The following is an 18919-nucleotide window of genomic DNA, read 5'->3' on the forward strand; positions in this document are numbered from 1 at the left end:
CAGTTTTACACAGTTTTCTGGTTCTTACTCTATTCCAAATGTCCCAGTTTTTGTACCATAGCCAGCAGTTTGGGACTTTAAAGAGTGGGTTGCGATGTGACTTAGTGGTATTAAGTAATTCATTTGGTACCCAGTGGCCCAGTCTTAGCCAGAGCATGGTCGGAAAAGACTCATCTGTAGGATTATTAAGTCTCTCTCTCTCGCTCTCTCTCTCTCTCTCTTTCTCTCTCTCTCTCAGGAAATTCATGTTGTCTTCCTGTCCTTTCAACCAGATTGTCTTGTTGTCACTGCAGAAGTAATGCATGTGAAAAACACACTGATTTGCAGTCATCACTGTTTCCCAGAGCCAGCAGCCCTAATAATCCCCATTATGAGTGTGTGTAAGTCCTGGTGCTTTGACTTAGGTGTAGGCGGAGAGAGGCTAATTCAAACAGCATGGCAAGTTTCAGCTCTGGATTATATTATACTGGGTCTGTGGTGTTCCAGCATGTTTACCCCTACAGCTCCATTTACTGAATCAAAGCTGGTGTTTTGTGTCGACTTGTGTGTGTGTGTGTGTCTGTGCTCATATGTGTATAGCGAGAGAGAGAGAGAGAGAGAGAAGAAAAGCCTGCCAGCATATTATGTCCTGGGGTATATTATATGAGAAAGCATGTCATCACCTATGATGGAGGAAATAAATAATAAATCTGTTTATCCATTTTAATTACGCACAAACGCCGGTGCAGAATATGTACATTCCTTCATCTCTTCATTTGCAATTTTCTCAAGCGTGTTTCCTGCAGCCACCAATGAATTATACTCAGCTTTTGGCAGCATGGCTTGTTTTAGCGAGGATGATTCTCTTTAAAACATTAACACAGGAAGTAGAGACCTAGCGAGAGGCCAGAAGAAGTGTGAAAGGTCTCTGACCTCTGCACACATTCTCTGACCACTGACCTCTTAGTCTTTCCTTTCGGCTGTTTACACAGGGCTCAGGGCAGATTTAGCAGGGAATGAAAGGTTTGTGATGAGGGTGGCTTTTCCGTCACCACACCTGAAAAACACAGAGCAGTCCTTGCACTGAAAAACAGCTGTGTTAAATTTGATTGATTTAAATGTGTGCATTATTTCCACATGCATACAAAATATATCAACTAGATTACATCAATGAATTGCAGTGTAATTAAATGTAATCATCATGGATATTGTAAACTTTATTGCAAGTATTGTACTCCACTTTTAATAAAAGGTGCTACAAAGGGTAGCATATTTGATCAATGCCATAGAAGAATACTTTTTTTAGTTCCATAAAGAACCTTTTTTGGAAAACGAGATGTATGTGTGAAACACCATTTCATGGTTTGAAGACGTCAATGTAAAGTTTCTTTACCACATTTAAGGTTCTTCAGACAGAAATGGTTCTTTATGGAACCAAAAGTGGTTCGTCTATAGCATTGTGCACAAAAAGCCTTTGCAGCACCTTTATTTTTAAGAGCGTAGTTAGATACAACCTCTCGCATTGATTAGGTCTTAAGGAGCTTCAGAACTTTTGATTAATTTCCAACATTATTAGGAAGCAACAGAGAAATCAATCACACATGTCCTCATGGGATGAATTTTAGGGAAAAACAAAGGCATCACTACATGAATGCTCCATTATAGATGCTTCGAAGATGCTCACCTGATATTGAACTGAACTGAATATGGCATTAAATGCAACTGAACTTCAAGTGTGTGTAAATGACTGTCTATTGAACGTAACCCTTAACCTTACTTTACCAATACCTTGAATCAACCCTAAATCCTAACCCTAACCCTAATCTAAACTTTAAATCTAACCCTAAGCCTAGGATTGGATGTAGGTTCAGATTCAATAGACAGCCATTTACATTTAACTTGAAGTTTGTTGGTATTTAAAAGATGTTTAGTTGAATGTTGAATGTCAGGTGAGCATCTATGAAGCATCTACAATTGACCATCAAGTAAAGTGTTACCAAAACACTTCCAAAAAACAGTCTTCTGGAAGTTCTAGATACATTGCTGACTTGAATACGAGTTGTATGATCAGGGTTTCAGACATATATTAAAAATAGAAATCATTGCCTTTCAACAAATACAAAAATACAACATTTCAAAAGCACTATTAACTGTTGTGCAAAAAGCAAAATTATTATACTTCACATACTTAACGAGAATACATATTCTTAAATCAACCCTGCACAGTAAGGCTGTGCATGAGACTATTCATTGCATTTTTACAGGATAGTAGTTATTGATTAAGTAGTTTTTGAGCTGTGCTTGTGTGTATGTGCTTATTAATCAGTTACACAGCAGAATGGTTTAATTGCTCAGTCTTTACACAGAAAACTGGGGTTTAATCCCTGCTGACTGAAGCACACCACAGTTCTAATATTAGACATGGTCATATTCACGGCCAGTGTAATTACGTCACTCTTGTGCAGAGTGTGTAAACATAATTAATCATTGCAGCTCTTAATGATGGGGTTTTTGCGAAACTCATATCGCTATAACGATAAAATATGACTAACCGTGCAGGATGCACTCAATAAGACAAAATAGGAAGCGCATGTGCTGGGAGAATAGTACGTTGAATTGACATGATTTAAGGTGGTTGCAAATGATTCACATGTATTAGATCAACAAAAGTGTTTTCTTTTAGATCACTAGTTTTGATCAAAATTGGGCTTATGTAAGACATTATTTCATTGCAACCACGTGCCTCATTTAAGTCATGGAAAGAAACTGCTGTTTCTTTCAGTGTTCAGACATGCAGAAACTGAGCTAGTTATATATTCACTTATCCGTTGTTAATTAACAACAACATTGGACTGACCATAATATTGGTTTTAATTAGTAAATCATCTTGTGAAAGAACTGATGAGTCAGTCCATGTTTACTTGTGTTTAGATGATTTTAAAAAGGTACCTTTTTTTCTGCATTTTGGCCTGTCCACAGTAACACAGCATTTTAGGTCACTGAAAACTGATTATTGAAAAAGCTCTCAATTTTTGAGAATACCTTTTTCAGTATGTTTGTGTGGAGGGGAAATTGCATTTGATTTTGACTAGGTTTAAAAAAAATTGCTAATCAAATTATGTGAGATGTTAGTGCCTGTTGCTGGGCTGGCATGATCAAGGAAGTCATTTTTGCGTTCTCGTTTGGATGGAGATATTTTCAGAAAACGTACAAATGGAAAGCAATTTACTTGATTCAGATGTGTACACAATTTCCAGTTGAATAAAATACACTATACGCAGCTTGTTTAGTCCCTGTAGAGGAGTACTTTTAATAGAATAGGAGCAGATATGCATATCTGCTCCTATGGAGGTGAGGTGTGGGCTAGAGGGGTATAAAGTCCCCCAGCACTGAGCTGTGTAGCAGTGGAACTGTATTTCCTGCAGTGATGGAGCTTCAACCAATACTTTCAGGATGAGATGGGAAGCTGGGGATTGTGGAGGTGAGGTGGTGATCACCCAACACCCTGACCTCACTAACTTTCTTGTCACCGAATGCAATCAAATCCTCATAGCAGTGCTCCAGAATCTAGTAGAAAGTCTTCACTGGACAGTATAGTCAGTTACTCCCAACAGAAGCAGAGTAAGCTCTTTTTTTTATTTTAGAAAAAACAACGAATGAGCAGGTGTCCCAATCCTTTGTCCATATAGTGTGTGTTACATAAAAGCTATTTGTGCTAGCATTGCTGTCAGGATGCTCACAGCACACAGTAAATGCAGTGATTGGTTAGAAGGCTGATTTGTACATTGCGTCCTTCTGCCGTATCAATGTTGCAGGAGCTAATACGATAATGATTAACAAATGATATATTGTGCAGCTCTGAGCAGAAACCATTGTTTCCATAGTGACAGAGAACATCTGTGTGAGCGTACGTAGGTGTGTGAGAGTTGGGGGTGGTAGGTGGGTGGCAGAGGGGAGTCTGGGCTGTTACTAGAAGGTAACTGCTGACTGTGGTTTCATTTATAGTGTAGTAGAGCTGTAGAGATGAGTGATACACACACAGATTTACATTATTTATAGAAAAGCCTCCATATGTAAGCTTTTTATGCACATACATGCTCTTTGAAAGTGTGACGTTCAAACTGAACATCACAAACAACACACATCTAACACCATCTAACACTATTGCAGATGGCCTGTGTGTCTGAAAACTGCATGCGTACTTGCATGTGTGTGTGCTAATGAAACACCCATCGCATGTAAAAGGAAGCAATACTGTATAATACATCTTTCCCTGTGAGTTTAAGGTGTCATATCATCGAGGTATGATGAAAAGCGTCACGGGCCTGACACAGACCTGCCAGCAGTCTATTTTCATTCACAGGAGAAAGCTGTAGCTGATAACAAGATACGATGATGATGATATGTTTTGAATTATAATCTGAAGAGCTGGCCCCAGTGATTTGAATAATCTAGTTTGCTTGTTACATTATTCATCTTGCAAGTTCAGTCCTTGCCATCAGTATATGTATATATTGCGGAAGGAGGCTGTAGAAGTGGGGAGAGAACTTAAAGAACTTTGGCTGGAGTTCGGATGGCTTTGTGGTAAAAGGCCAGACCTCCCTCTGATAAGTGGAGTAAGGAATGAAAGATATGATTGAGCTAAAGGAAAAACATGGGGTGTTTCATTAGTTTGGTCATGCTCTTTTCTGCTTTGGAGATTTGCTACACCTTTACTCTGAACCTCCGTCTATAATGTAGAACTGAGTGATAATATATAAAAGGTATATAAACTATACAGGGTGGGCCATTTATATGGATATACCTAAATAAAATGGGAATGGTTGGTGATATTAACTTCCTGTTTGTGGCACATTAGTATATGGGAGGGGGAAAACTTTTCAAGATGGGTGGTGACCATGGTGGCCATTTTGAAGTCAGCTATTTTGGATCCAACTTTAGTTTTTTCAATGGGAAGAGGGTCATGTGACACATCAAACTTATTGAGAATTTCACAGAAAAACAATGGTGTGCTTGGTTTTAACGTAACTTTATTCTTTCATGAGTTATTTACAATATACTAATGTGCCACAAACAGGAAGTTAATATCACCAACCATTCCCATTTTATTTAGGTGTATCCATATAAATTGGCTACTCTAACTATTTAGTGGTTCATGTAAATTTGTTTGCATCCTAACATGTCTTCGTATTAATGAACACACTGTTTTAAGGTTGCCAGTATGCCGTTGACGTAAAATAGTAAGCATGTAACTTTGACCAGGGTGAAAAATGCCCAGATGTACTTTTAGACACCTATTTAAAGACCTATGTTTTGTCCCTAGAATGTAGCTGTTCTTTCCTTTTATGGTGGACTAGCTCAATGAGCTTCACATACTGTAGCATAGCATCACAAAACATAGCGTAGCTTTCTTTTTAATACTGTATCAAGAATATTTAAACTGCTATCAAGAATATTTAAACCGCTCTGTGTCCTCTTGGCAAGTTATGTGGTTACCTGACTGAAGAGACAGATACCGGGGACATGTTTCTGAACCTGTCACCTTTTTCACTGCTGTTTGTGCACTAAAGTGTCCCCAGTTATTGTATGCAGAACATGTGTTCCAGTCGCATTTGGCAGGTCACACATTACACGACTGCCTCCAGGAAAAATCGCAGACAAGTCCATCTGCTCTTGTTTTGTCACGAAAACACGTGAGAAGTGACGGAAGATGGCGCGATACTGTGTGTGAGAAAGGTGTTTTTTTATTCTGAAAAACATGGATGTGGATGTCTGTAAGAAGCGAGTGGTCAAATTAATTTGCGCTGAAAAAATGAAAAAAAGCTGGAAGTAAATAAATCTACATTTTTGCACTGAAAACATAGATGTTATGGTTGAGTGTAAGCCAGTGTGTTCCAATAAAAACTATATTATGCCCCTGCACCACACACATGCAGATACATGATAAGATTGGATTTAGGGAGTTCTTTCGGTTCTTCCTCGACTTTCCTCTCTCCTTGCGTTCTCATTGGCTGGAGCGTGACACCACACTCACTCCCAGTCATAACCTGGTCGTGACACTATTCACATTACAGGATTTCATCTCACTGACAGGTCCAGATATTTAGCATGCTAGATAATTTTTTTAACTCGGCAAGCGATCGGCGAGCAGGTCGCATCCCGTCTTTGAAGAATTCACACATAGTGACTAGAGACGATTTTTGAGCCCTGAGCGAACATCGATTTGCCTAAGAGCTGATGTTTTTCTCTGCGACTTCCAAAACCTGTCGGCGAGCGGAAAATCAGGGATAAAATCGTGTAGTGTGAACTCGGCACAACCTGTGAATGTGCTTTCACAACCTGTGAATGTGTTTTTTGTGATCAGATTGAATCCGATCACCATAAACTCGAGTATAAACAGTTTATATGACCGTAAAGGAGCCAGTACCCAGTGAAAACTATTTTTATGCATGCACACACACACTTAAGCCCTAGTCTGGCTGATTTATTGCATTTGATAAGGTTGAGTGTGACGTGTGTGCAGCAGAGAAAGAGAAATGTCTGGCAAACACACCTGCAGTTTCAGTCACTTCCAATAAACAGGCCATCTGCTGCCCTTGGCAACCCATATAAGGATGATGGTAATCAGACCCGTTTCAGACATGTGAGGTTTGAGGTTGAAGGGATTGCGCTTGTAAACACGAGTTGATCTGCAGTGTGGGTTCATCATTTCCCGAAGTTTACGTCTTTAACCTCCTAGAGAAATGAGACCTTTTCCGAGTCATGGAAAACCCAGTACGTACAGATACACATTCTGTTTCGCTCAGATCAGATCAGATTTGGAATGTAATTTATCAAAGCAGCCGTGCGCCAGGCCACCTGATAGAGGATCTGTTCTTCACATTAGCAGTGGATAGGCTTCTACTGACTAGCACGGTTTAGACTTTAGGGGTTTGGCAATACGTGTAAATTGGAAATTTAAATTCATATTAGTCTTAGATATAATGCTGATATGAATCCAAATGATGTGACACGCACACAGACACACATACATAGTGTGTTCTGTTGTTGATCTGTTTATCGCCTATGCATACTTTGTTAGCCTCCTTTCACCTCACAGAACCACCACAGAGCAGGTATTATTTGGGTGGTGGGACATTCTCAGTACTGCAGTGTGTGTGTTGCGCTGGTAACGGGGCGGGGGGGAGGGGTTGGGGGTTCAGACACAGCACTGCTGCTGGATAAAATTCTGTGAGCCGAACTTTTTGGAGGGCATCTGGTGTAATTCCACCATATCATATCAACAGTCAAACATGGTGGTGGTAGTGTGATGATCTGGGGCTGCTTTGCTTCTGCAGGACCTGGACAACTGATTTATAACTGATGTTATAAATAAAACCCTAGATCATATTAGTTGCTATCTACTGACGTCTGACATCTATGCCCACTGTACCACACATTTTCAACAAAGTCCAGCTTCTTGCTCTGGGCTGGAAGGAAATATTGAGAATGCATGATGCTATAGACTGGCAGCAAAAAGCACAGCGAGAACAGACACTGTCTTCTCTTTCTTCATCCGCTTCTCTTCAAATCATGGTCTGAAAAGATTTATTCCTGCTCAGTGGAGTCTGCCTTCTTGACTTGAGTACACATTGCAAAGTGCATGCAACATGTTGACAAAGCCTCACTTGGCTGCCCACCTCCCAGGTTTAATTAAGCCGAAGCCCCTCGTTTCCTTGCTTTCCTGTAAACGGCTCTGCAGATCATTAATTCTGATGGTTTGACACTGGGCGGCTATTCATCAGAAGCAACAGCAAATGACATTCCGAAGACACTCAGAGAGGCAGAGAGAGAGAGGGATAACTCCAGATCCTCTTTGGTTCTTCACATTATCCTTTTCCCGGCATGTTGCACATCTAAACTACATGCACAGACACATCTACCAGAAAGCGTTCAAATCAATCAGCATCTGTCTCAGGACTTTATTAGAAGGACGAGAAAAAAAAACAAAAAACAAAAAAAACAAAGAGTATTGCTGCCAAGTAATATACAGTACCATCCCTGGCTTCATGTGTATTCATGTTTTGAGTGCATTGAAGGTTTTTTCAAGGACAAGGCTCAAGTCAGTTCATTTAGAATTTTGGTCATTAACATTTTGATACTGAGACAAAACAAAATGTCATTATGTTTTTAAACTGCTCTTCTGTTTTAATCACAGGATTTCTTGAATGCTGCCATCGCCTATATGTTGGGTTGTAAACTGCAGTTTTGACCAAGAAACAATGTGCAGGAATTTACAGACCTTTTCAGAAATGTCCAGGAATTTACAGTATGTTCTTCTCAGTATAAGATAAACACAAATAGATAATAAATAAAAAAAGATTAATGCAGTTAAAAGGAAAAAAAAGAATAACTTGTTTTCAAAAGTGTAGGTGATCATTTGAGGTACCTAGAAGAACTAATGTTTGGTTACCTTGGTAACCAGTAGCTATTGTATAAATGGTATTTGTATTTATTCTAATATTTGCACACGAATCAAGACTTTCGGAGTAAATCAATGCTTACTGCCCAGTTAAAAAGACATTCGAATCAATGGTCAGAATGTGGTAAATGTTGTGTAGTAAAGTTTCTAATATGTTGGTTAGAAGAACATGAATTCGGTTGATGACTTCTCTATGAACTCCAGCCACTGTATGAATTTGTTTAGTTCCACCAGAACGGTTAAGCTAACACATATCATATCATAATGTATTGCATATCTGTATTTATATTTATTTTACTGTTGAAATGAACTGTCTGGAGAAATAGAAATGGTCTAAGATATACTACTGTGCTTAACACGTGTTGTATTGTTATGCTGGTGAATCAATAATAATAATAATAATAATAATAATACATTTCAGTAGTGATGTGATTTGTGTTCTTGATGTGTTCACATAGAAACTACAACTTCACATCCAACAGTAAAGGCAGAATGGAGCTTCTTTTATGCATTGATAGAAAACACAGAAAGCTTACATTCCACATGCTGATTCGTTTTACTCTGACCAGCGTGGACATGCAATTCATCCACTGCTCTGGGGGCAGATGTTAATGAGGCAAATGAGACAAAGTCTCGGAATCTATTTAATGGCAGCTAGGCACTAGCTAATAGAAGGTTAAAATTGGACTCCCTGGCACTGGGAAATTGAGCAAGTTCCCATGAGTGGGGTTTTCTTTGGTTTGAGTGTGCAAAAGTGTTTAGCCCTAGGATAGCAAAACCCAGACTGTAACAATAAGCCAGCTAAAATAGTTCAAAAGATATGCCTCCTCCTCCACATCCACCCATTACTCATTAATCTACCACGCAGGCATTTTTCAAAACGGATGGTTTGGAGCACTGAAACAACAGGTTGCAGAGCCACTCAAAGCCTGGGAACTTATTTCTTCAGGGTTTGATTTGTGTGTGATGTGAAATACTGTTTTTAGAGTAAGATGTTTGAGCTGTATTAAGCACTGGCAATTGTTAAGCTGTTTACTGTCAGAGGGATTGGAGCCGTGTGAACGGCACTGGCTAAGGCGATGCTATTTGCTGTTTTTTGTTGTTTGCTGAAGCTGATTTCATCAGACGCTCTTAATCCGGTTAGAAACAAAAAGAGATCTACGTTTACAGCCAGGTAGCGTGATGTGTCAGGAGTCCGCTGACAGGGTGAAATGGAACGGACATAAAGCAAAGGAACAGGAGTGAATTTTCTTGTCAGTCACATCAAACCTGTTCACGCTCCACCTAGTTTTACTGATTAAAAAGAAGAAGAAGAAGAAGGAAAAACCCAATTGGAAACAGGTTGGATTTATTTGATTTAAATGTGGACATCATTTCCACACAAATGCATTACATCAACACAGTTATTACCCAACGTCCGTAAACTGACAGACGGCATTGTATTGATGTAATATATATAATTGGTACACATTTGAATCAAGTAAATTGAATGCATATGGGAGGTATTGTGCAGCAGACTGTTTATGCCATCGACCCCTTCATCAGAGCAAAGAGCTTTTGCTGACGTAGTGGCAGCCTTCACTGCTTCTTTACCAGAGTTATTACTGTTGCTCTACTGTTTAAATGTAATTGCAGTGCCATTCAATTTACATTCTGTTTTGAATCATATAACTCTGCTTATCTTCCAGTTGCCTTGTGTTGTTGTTTCAATGTAAAAAAAGAAGAAAAGGGAAAAAAAACAATAACTGTACATCAAAGTAACGGTCATAATAATTTAAATCCAATATATTATATCATCCTGTAGAAAAGGTATTTTTTACTTTTTGGCATGATTTGAATTTGGCAGTTGTTCCCTACATTATAAGGTATATTCATTATGAATGGACCAATAGAAAATATTCAAAATGACTTGGAATGAAACATTTTTACATTTTAACATTTTTCCTTCCTCTGTAACATTGCAATTTTGGAGGTGGCATGGATTTTAAAATCTGTATTTTTAATTCATTCTAACATTTAATGTTAGGACATCTTTCCTACCTTAAAAAATATGTTTTTCTTAGGCTTCAGAATGGTTCTTCAAATACAATAAATAATTCTCTAAAGAAAAGGGTTCTATGTAGCAACAAAAAGGGTTCCACTTTTGTTAAAGATACATTTCTTCATCTATTGTTCAAGAAGAAACTAAATAAGGTTTAAAGGTAAAAAAGGTTTTGCTAAAAGTGCATCATAAAGTAGTGTAACACATCAGAGTTTCAATTGTTCACTTTTTAGTTACTTACTTATGTTATTTTCCTTTAGGAGAACAGTAATCATTTTTTATACATTTACATACAATTTAAAACATAACATTATTCATGTTATCTTTGCCAGTTACTTGAAGTGCTGCAAACACAGCAAGTGATCTGTTTAAGCATCTAATTATGCTGAAGAGAAGAGAGCCCCAACCTAAACAAGTCAGACTGGAGTTTCACCCAGAAACAGCTCTGAATGAATGGGATTCAAAAAAAGCATAGTTTTCAAGATCTGACAAGTAAGGTAATAAGTAGTGAGATGAGTTTTGGAGTGAGGGTGAATTAAGTCATTTTGCAGGTCAAAAGAAGTAACTAGTAATTATAATGGATTACTGTTTTTGAACAACTTCCCCAATACTAGCTATGAGTGAGAAATAATACATTGAATAATTAATATGACAACATGCTTTTGTTCTCGCTGGTGAACAGGGGGTAAATCCCTTAAACTGCACACTTTAGCCTCCCCCTCTTATAACTACAGAACTTCTAGTTTCATGTACGTATCTGAATAATGTGGAGTAGTTCTGAACATTAAGCTGTCCTGAGCTTTATAACAGAATAATGCTGTTTAAGGGTTGAAACTTTAGGTTCAACAGCAGCTTGTGCTGCTTCAAGTGGCTTGTAATAAAACTAGACCAGGGTGAGCTTTGAGGCACGTCAGTGTGTTTCATGTGTTTGCAGTGGATTTTGTTGACCTTTCTGATCGCAGCAGAAGTGTGATGCAGATGGTAGTTGATGCTGGTGGGGATGCTGCTGCAAGCTAATCGTCTCTTGTGTTTCTGCAGATCTGTTCAGTCACCCTTGGCCTATGAAGCACAGTGACACACACACACACAAACAACCGTTATTGCCCAGTGATCAGTTACGCCAACAGCTCTAACCAGTCTGCCAGACTGCTGTTAACGATTATGTTTTGATTAGGCCTTGTCTGTTGATTGGAAGAACTAGATGTGCCCAAGTGAAAGAACATATAACTCAATAAAAGTGTTTACCCAATAACATGTTATTGGACAGGTTACAACAACGTAGGGCAATTTTCCATATATGGATACTTAATTAATCCTGATTAGTTGGGGAAACAATCTTAAAGCAAAAATACAACATGCTTAGCTGGCTGAGCTGGCAGGATCTGGAGCTGTGATTTCTGCAATAGGAGGTGTTACTAAGATGGGACTTTACTAACCCTTTCACATTCACTGTATTCACTTTTTTTAGCCTATTAAAATTAACAAACTAACCATGCTTGCAAAGTAAATTGGACAGAACATACTCCAGCTTTTTTTTGTGCCCTACATTTATTATTGGAAATCCTTGGTATTATCTGTCTAAAAATAGTATTTACCTGATACACCTGTTGTCAGCTGTTGTTACCTATGGTCTTCCAGGCTTTCTGGTATTGCTGAGCTCACCAGTGTATTTCCTAATTTAAAAAATGTACCAAATCGTTGATTTGGTTTTAGCTATTTCTCTGAAAGAGATTTCTCTGCAACAGTCATTAACAGTCTGTGTGCTGGCTCCGCTCTATTCAGTCTGGCAGGTGTTTTTTTTTTTTTTTTAAGTATTTCAAACTTAAATATTAGTAATTGGATAAAACTAACACACATTGTGGAGGAAGTAGTGTAAAGACTTTCAACAGCACTAACCAGATAAACTTAGTCCATGCATCACTCAACCAATGCATCACTTTTTGGTATTGCTGAGCTCATCAGTGTATTTTCTAATTTATAAAATGTACCAAATTGGTGGCCAAGTTGATTTGGCCACTTTGACAGTTTCAGCTATTTCTCTGAAAGGTTTGTTCCCTCAATTGCATTAATGTCTCTTTAGACCATTTACATTTAAGGCATTTAGCAGACGCTCTTATCCAGAGCGACTTACAAAAGTGCTTTGCTATTTTCCCAAGAATAACCTCAGCTAGTTTGAATAGGCTAAAAATGTAAAGATACCTCTAAGATCACATATTGATAGTTCCTATGAACAGCTAATGCAAATACTGCTCTTGGACTCCACCATGGATCTTCTTAATTCAGATTTGTATAACGCTTTTACAACCGGTAATAAGACAAAAGAGCAACAACACATAAAGCATAAGAAACATAAACCTCCCCCAGTGAGCGAACCAAAAGCGTCAGTGGCAAGGAAAAACTCCCTCAGAGCTGGAGCAAGAAATCTTAGAAGGAACCAAGGCACACAGGGGGCGGGCCCATCCTCATTTCGTCAGAACTACTTATAAATTATTGGTAAACATGTTATTATGCTCGGAGGTACTGATATAGAGGTTAATAGTGGTACTAATATGTAAACCTCAAAGTTGTCAGTAATGGAGGACCTGGGCAAGAGGGTAGAGGGTGGGCAACAAGTCTGCAGGGTGAGCAGCTGGTCTGATGGGGCTAGCAGGAGAACCCGACAGTCATTACTTCCACCACTGTCAGGCTGGATAGGTGGGCAGTCATTGATGGGCAGTCATTGATGCCATTTATGTACAAAGACTAGTGAACATTATCAGAGTGTAGTCAATGACTCTAGGAGATCTGACTATAACAACAATCTAACTAAAAGGTGAGAGACAGAAGGTAACACAAACATGGCAGCACCCTGAATCACTGACATCCTTCCGCTCTTCGTCCGATATAATTGGCTGATCCTGAAAGCTAATCAGACCTTATTTGCAGGTTAAGGATTAGAGCAGCTCTATGCGAGGCTCTTCTGGCACAGAAGACTGCAGATCCTTGTTCAATCGATAGATGGAACTATAGAGCTTACGCATGTCTGCAACAGTCATTAACAGTCTGTGTGCTGGCTCTGCTCCGTTCAGTCTGGCAAGTGTTTTTTTTTTTTTTTTTACCGTATTTCAAACTTAAATATTAGTAATTGGATAAAACTAACGCACATTGTGGAGGAAGTAGTGTAAAGACTTTCAACAGCGCTGACCAGATAAACTTAGTCCATGCATCACTCAACCCAGTACAGTGAGTATCAGGACACAGCAGAGCTAACATACACCACTAACCACTCAAACCAGCAAACAGTTCAGACCACATTTAACCCCCCCCAAGATACAGCAGCAACAGTCAGAAAAATAAAGAGATCACCACCACCAATGTTAAAGTTTTTAGCTCTAGATAAGCAGCACTTTTCAGTTAGGATTCCACTCTGAGCTTCACAATGCAGCTCTGTGTGAATCCACTGGCATTTTAAATGTGGTTGATTCCATTGATTCCAGTGAAGTACATTACATCTTGAGAGACGATGCAGGAACACTACAGAAGCCCTGCACTGTGATGCATTACCAAGTTTGTCTGGAATGGTTAATGTAGCATCCTGCCCCACCCTTGGTCAGCAATGCAGTATTTTTGGTAAACCCCTTGAATTAAAGCTGCAAGTCTGCATCTTGATTGCTAATTCACAAAATGAGATGAGACACAAATCCTGTCACTGTCCAAACACTTACAGTCCTAAATGTATGTAAAATGATTATGTTCTGTGTTAATGTTATTTGTGTGTGTTATAACATTACATCTCTTCTCTGAAAAGCACAGTACAGTGTGTAGATGGTAAAGATCTTTGTACAATACTGTATACGTATTTGTTACAGTGGCTTTGATGTTGCCTAGATGATATATGAAAGAAATCTACTGCTATATCTTTGAACTTAGATAAATGACTTGTGTGGGAACCAAAGTGAATCTTTCACTCAGCACCATGGCAACAGGTGCAGGTGCAGCTCACAGTGTTTAGCCAGTGCCAGCTCCTCACTAATCAATTATTTACAAAATTACTGTGCAATAATGCCTGCTTTCAAAGCCTCACTCCAACAAGTGATATAAAAACAGATGACCCCAAGTGTGGTGAGAGAGAAGAGGGGGACAAAAAGGGATAGAAAAGGCTCAAATAAAAGTGCCATTTCTGTACCTCATCTTTTCATCTCTCCCTTTCTTTTCATCAGTCTGCCCATCTGTCTCTTTCTCGTAGCTTTTGAAGTTAAAGACGTGGGATAATGACCGATTGAATTTGTTTGTGATTCCTTTGAAACAAATTTCTGTCTTTTCTAAATGTATATGTGGACAAAATATGAACAAAAGTTCATTGTTTCATTGTTGTTGTTTTTTTTAAAGTTAAGTCTCAATTGCGTACTGATCAGCGATCTAAAATAGTAGTAATATAGAAAACAGATGATGAGTATAATTAAATATCCACAACACATACTTAGAACTGTTTGTTTTTTGAGTGTGGTTACGATGGACACCATTGTCCCCCAATGTAGTGCGTAATGTAGTGAAATCTAGAATACCAATATTTTTTTATAGTCTCTTATGTTTAATTTTCACGCCACAGGAATAGACAGCTCAAATCATTGTTCGTCTGCTTTCTCGTTAAGCTTGCTATTCTATTAGGAGCAGTGCCTGTGGATAATTACATTGATGATTTGACTCCAGTTAGCTAATTAAGCTCAAAGAGCACTTAGAGTCCAGTTAGGGCCGCTCTGCATGCCTGCTGTGTACATGCCAGTGCAAACTTCAGTCTGGACACAGCCTGTTAAGCATGAATAGGCCTTTAGAGGTTTTCACAGCATAGGGAAGCAGACCAATGTGGCATTGATGGCGTAATACCTAATGTCTCAAAGCTTTCAGAACCTGTATGAGCTGTGGCAAACTACAACCTTTAGGTGGAATACATTTTTGATGATCCTTTATCTGCTTTTATCAAGTTATGTTTTCAAGATTATGGTCAAAATGGGAAGATGGCAAATGGGAGTGCTGTTGATCACTGATTCCGTAAGACTACAGCTGTATAAAGCCAGTGGTGTGGTAGGCAGTACAGAGATATAAGCATAAAGCTCTGAAGAAAGCACGGAACTGGTATTATCATCACTGCTTAAAAAGCTCAGATTTTATTGACCATTGTGTGACATCAGTGGTTGCTGTTAACAGTCTCTGCACAGTGATGTTAGCTTGCTTGTATCATGTATGTGGCAAAACATATCCACTTTGGGATGTTTTTTTTTTTTTACCGTAGGATGCGTCTGCAACATTGTTTAAAAAAAAAACACACAATTAATTTTTCCATAGGAAAATGTCTCTCAGTTAGTCATGATGCCAACAAAAAAATAAGTACAGACAACATAAAAATAAAATTAAGGGACATAAATGTCTATAAATTTAAGAACACTTCTCTTGTGAGGCAACATCTTTGGATTTTTTGTAATGGAAAATGGGCACAAATGAATGAAGGGTAAAATGTAAGAGATTTCTTTGTGTAGTTAACCCCATAAACTCACAGGACCATCTGAGGTTTCTGGCTTTTTTTAACTCAGCCAGTTTGCATTGCTTTGCATATATTTACCGAATAGTAATCCTTGGGGTGTAATGTAAGTCATGAAGCATTTTATGTTAAACATGTTCAAATTTAAGCTTTTGGTCATTTTCTCATATTCTCATAGCTACATCATCTGAATATTTATGTGTATGTCTGTAATAGAGCACTGTTTTTTAGAAGATAACCAACTCATAGTGAGAGTTAGCCACACTAAAGTTCAGCCTTTACATGGTGTGGTTAGTTGTACCGCTGTGTAACAACTAGGACAAGACGATATTCCCCCAAAAACATTCAAAACAGTTCATTGACCTTCTTTTTCTCAAAAGATATTCTGGTCAAAATAAATCTGCCATGTTTGCCTCATTGTTGACATTTTGCACATACGTAACTTAATTCTGAATTCTTCATAAGTTGTAGAAGGTGGAAACAAAGCCATGTTTTACTTTGTGGCTGAGACATGCAGGGAAAAAGTACAAATTTTGCTACTAACTCACCCTCTTTCCTGAAAACTAGCTACACAAGTGGATAACCAGCAGCATAAATGCTGGACATTAATATACAGTTGACAGCTTGACAGAAAATCAGAATGGTGTTTGAATGACCATAAAAGACACAATATAATAGTATATCTTTATAATAATACTGAAAAAAAAAGAATACAGCTTTGTTCATATAGCACCTTTCATACATTACAGTGCAGCTCAATATACAAAAGAAAAGACAAGCATAGCACTGCTGTCTCAACCATACATACCTACCAAACATTTCAAAAGTTTGACGCAATTCTATTTTGTATGATTTGTATTTTATCCTAAAATGATGTAAAGGACAGCTGGTGTTTCCAAATGTAGTAAAAATAGGGGGAAAATGGTGATTCATGGTTCTCATATAAGCATGTCCAAGGAGTGTGACGAGGTAGGAGTGTAGGATTGAAAAAAGGAATGCTGTAGGAGTTCAGCTTCAAGAAGGTGAGTGTTTTTTTCTGTGCTCTGATTGCAGTGGTGTACGTTTGCTGTAAGTGGGACACGTTCCGGAAGCTGATGGTGCAGTTTTATAAGCAGAGGCTTCCCCAGGAGGAGTACGTCTTCTTCTTCATCGATCTGTTCGGGGAGAGCCTTCGGAGTCGTCCGGCAAAACCATGGGCACGGGGAGACGCAGATGACGAGGCTGCTAAGCAGGCCTTTAAAGTGAGTCTTTTTTCAATTTAAAGGATTAGTTCGAGAAAGAATTAAGGAATTCAGATCGTTTACCCCTTTAACTGAAATATATTAGTTCTGTCAAGGGATGTTTGGTCTGTGAAGTGATGTTTTTAATTTTCAGTGTACCTAATAAGTGATTGGTGTAACATAGTGTGTAACAGCACTGTTTTTTTAATTGCAGACTTATTCCCTGGCTTTACAAGCACACTACGCTACACCAAGGAAGTCCTTGGGCAACACTCCAAGCACTACATTTGCACTTACACGAGCGCAAGTCAAAGGGCATAAATGTAGGCAATTCATGAAGAGAATACCCCACTACAGTTCTGCATGGGCTTAATTTTTAATATTCACACCTGTCAGCTTTAACTACATCATGTCAATCCAAACCTCTTTGCGCAACCTATTTACACTGGCTTCTTACACATTAAGGTGTAATTCAGTAACTGCAGTATTTAGTAACTACAGGACTGTCTGTACAGACTGGTGGGGCTGTTCTCTGGTAATGGATGTTTGTAATAGCACTTTTGGCCTGCCAGCGGGCTATAGGCTTAGGGGTTAACATAGGTCTGGTGCATGCCCGTGCACATCAAGCCTTCATCATCCTTGCTTTTAGACATGCTTTGATGTCTTCATGTATTTTGTTTGTCCCCTTCATTTCTGCTGCAAATTAAGATGAGTGTTTTTTAGCTGTAGTGGATAAGCCCTACATTGACATTGACAGCCAATCAAAAAACAGGCTGGGTAAAACTTACCCGGTGGTGGACACAGGGACAGGGCTTTTCTTCTCCTCTACATTATCACAGAGGGATCCTTCTCCTTCAAAAACAGGGGACCAGGTGCTTGTTTTTTTCATCTATTCATTAAGTGTAAAAGTATGAGGTGGCACTCACCTCTCACTCAGAGAGTGATAGCAGGCATTGACTCTAACCTGCAACCTCTTTGTATTTTGTGGATCATGTGGGACATTGCAAACCTACCTTGTGCAGACCTTTGTACCCCACTGTGACTTTATGAGCTGGCAATTGAGGTTGTTCCTGTATAAATATCCAGCAATACACAAAATTGGCATGTGCGCTCTGCGGTCATCAGCACAAGGCCTGTATGATACACCCATCAGCCATATCATTAACACCCCCTGCCCGATATTGAGTAGGCCTCATGCTGTTACAACAGATCTGACCCGTCTGGGCATGGCCTTTACAAGACCTCTGACGGTGCCCTGTGGTATCTGGCACCAAGATATTAGCAGCAGATCCTTAAAGGCCTGTACAGTGAGGTAAGGCCTCCATGGATCGCATCAATGAGACTTTTAATTAGATGCCCATCTTGCAGGTTCACCAGTTGTCCTTTCTTGGACCGCTTTTGGTAGGTACTTATCACTGTATAACAGAAAAAAAACACAAGACTTGCCTGATGTTTTGGAGATGTTCTGACCCAGTCGTCTAGTCATAGGCTAATCAGTGAACAGTGGTTAGTATTGAATACACCTGCCAAAATAACCTTTGCTGTGAGAAATGTAAAGGCTTCTCTTCCACGGCCTGTAGTGACAGGGCTGCTGTGGAATGGAGCTGGGAATTTTTTTTTGCCCGTATATGAGATGGAAGAGCAAGAGACAGTGAAGGAGAGAAGGAGAGAAAGACAAACAGAAGGTAGAAAATGTCCTAATA

General features: G+C 39.0%; 1 protein-coding gene across 1 annotated transcript in view; it reads left to right on the top strand.

Moving 5' to 3' along the window:
* The window catches only part of npr1a (natriuretic peptide receptor 1a), a 105346-nt gene that overhangs the window by 20495 nt on the left and 65932 nt on the right, over positions 1 to 18919 (top strand). The window contains exon 3 of the mRNA XM_072675847.1: positions 17050 to 17237. Within this exon, the coding sequence (XP_072531948.1) occupies positions 17050 to 17237 (188 nt within the window). The remainder of the gene's footprint in view (positions 1 to 17049; positions 17238 to 18919) is intronic.

This window comes from Salminus brasiliensis, chromosome 3 (genome assembly GCF_030463535.1).
Source record: "Salminus brasiliensis chromosome 3, fSalBra1.hap2, whole genome shotgun sequence".
Lineage (NCBI taxonomy): Eukaryota > Metazoa > Chordata > Actinopteri > Characiformes > Bryconidae > Salminus > Salminus brasiliensis.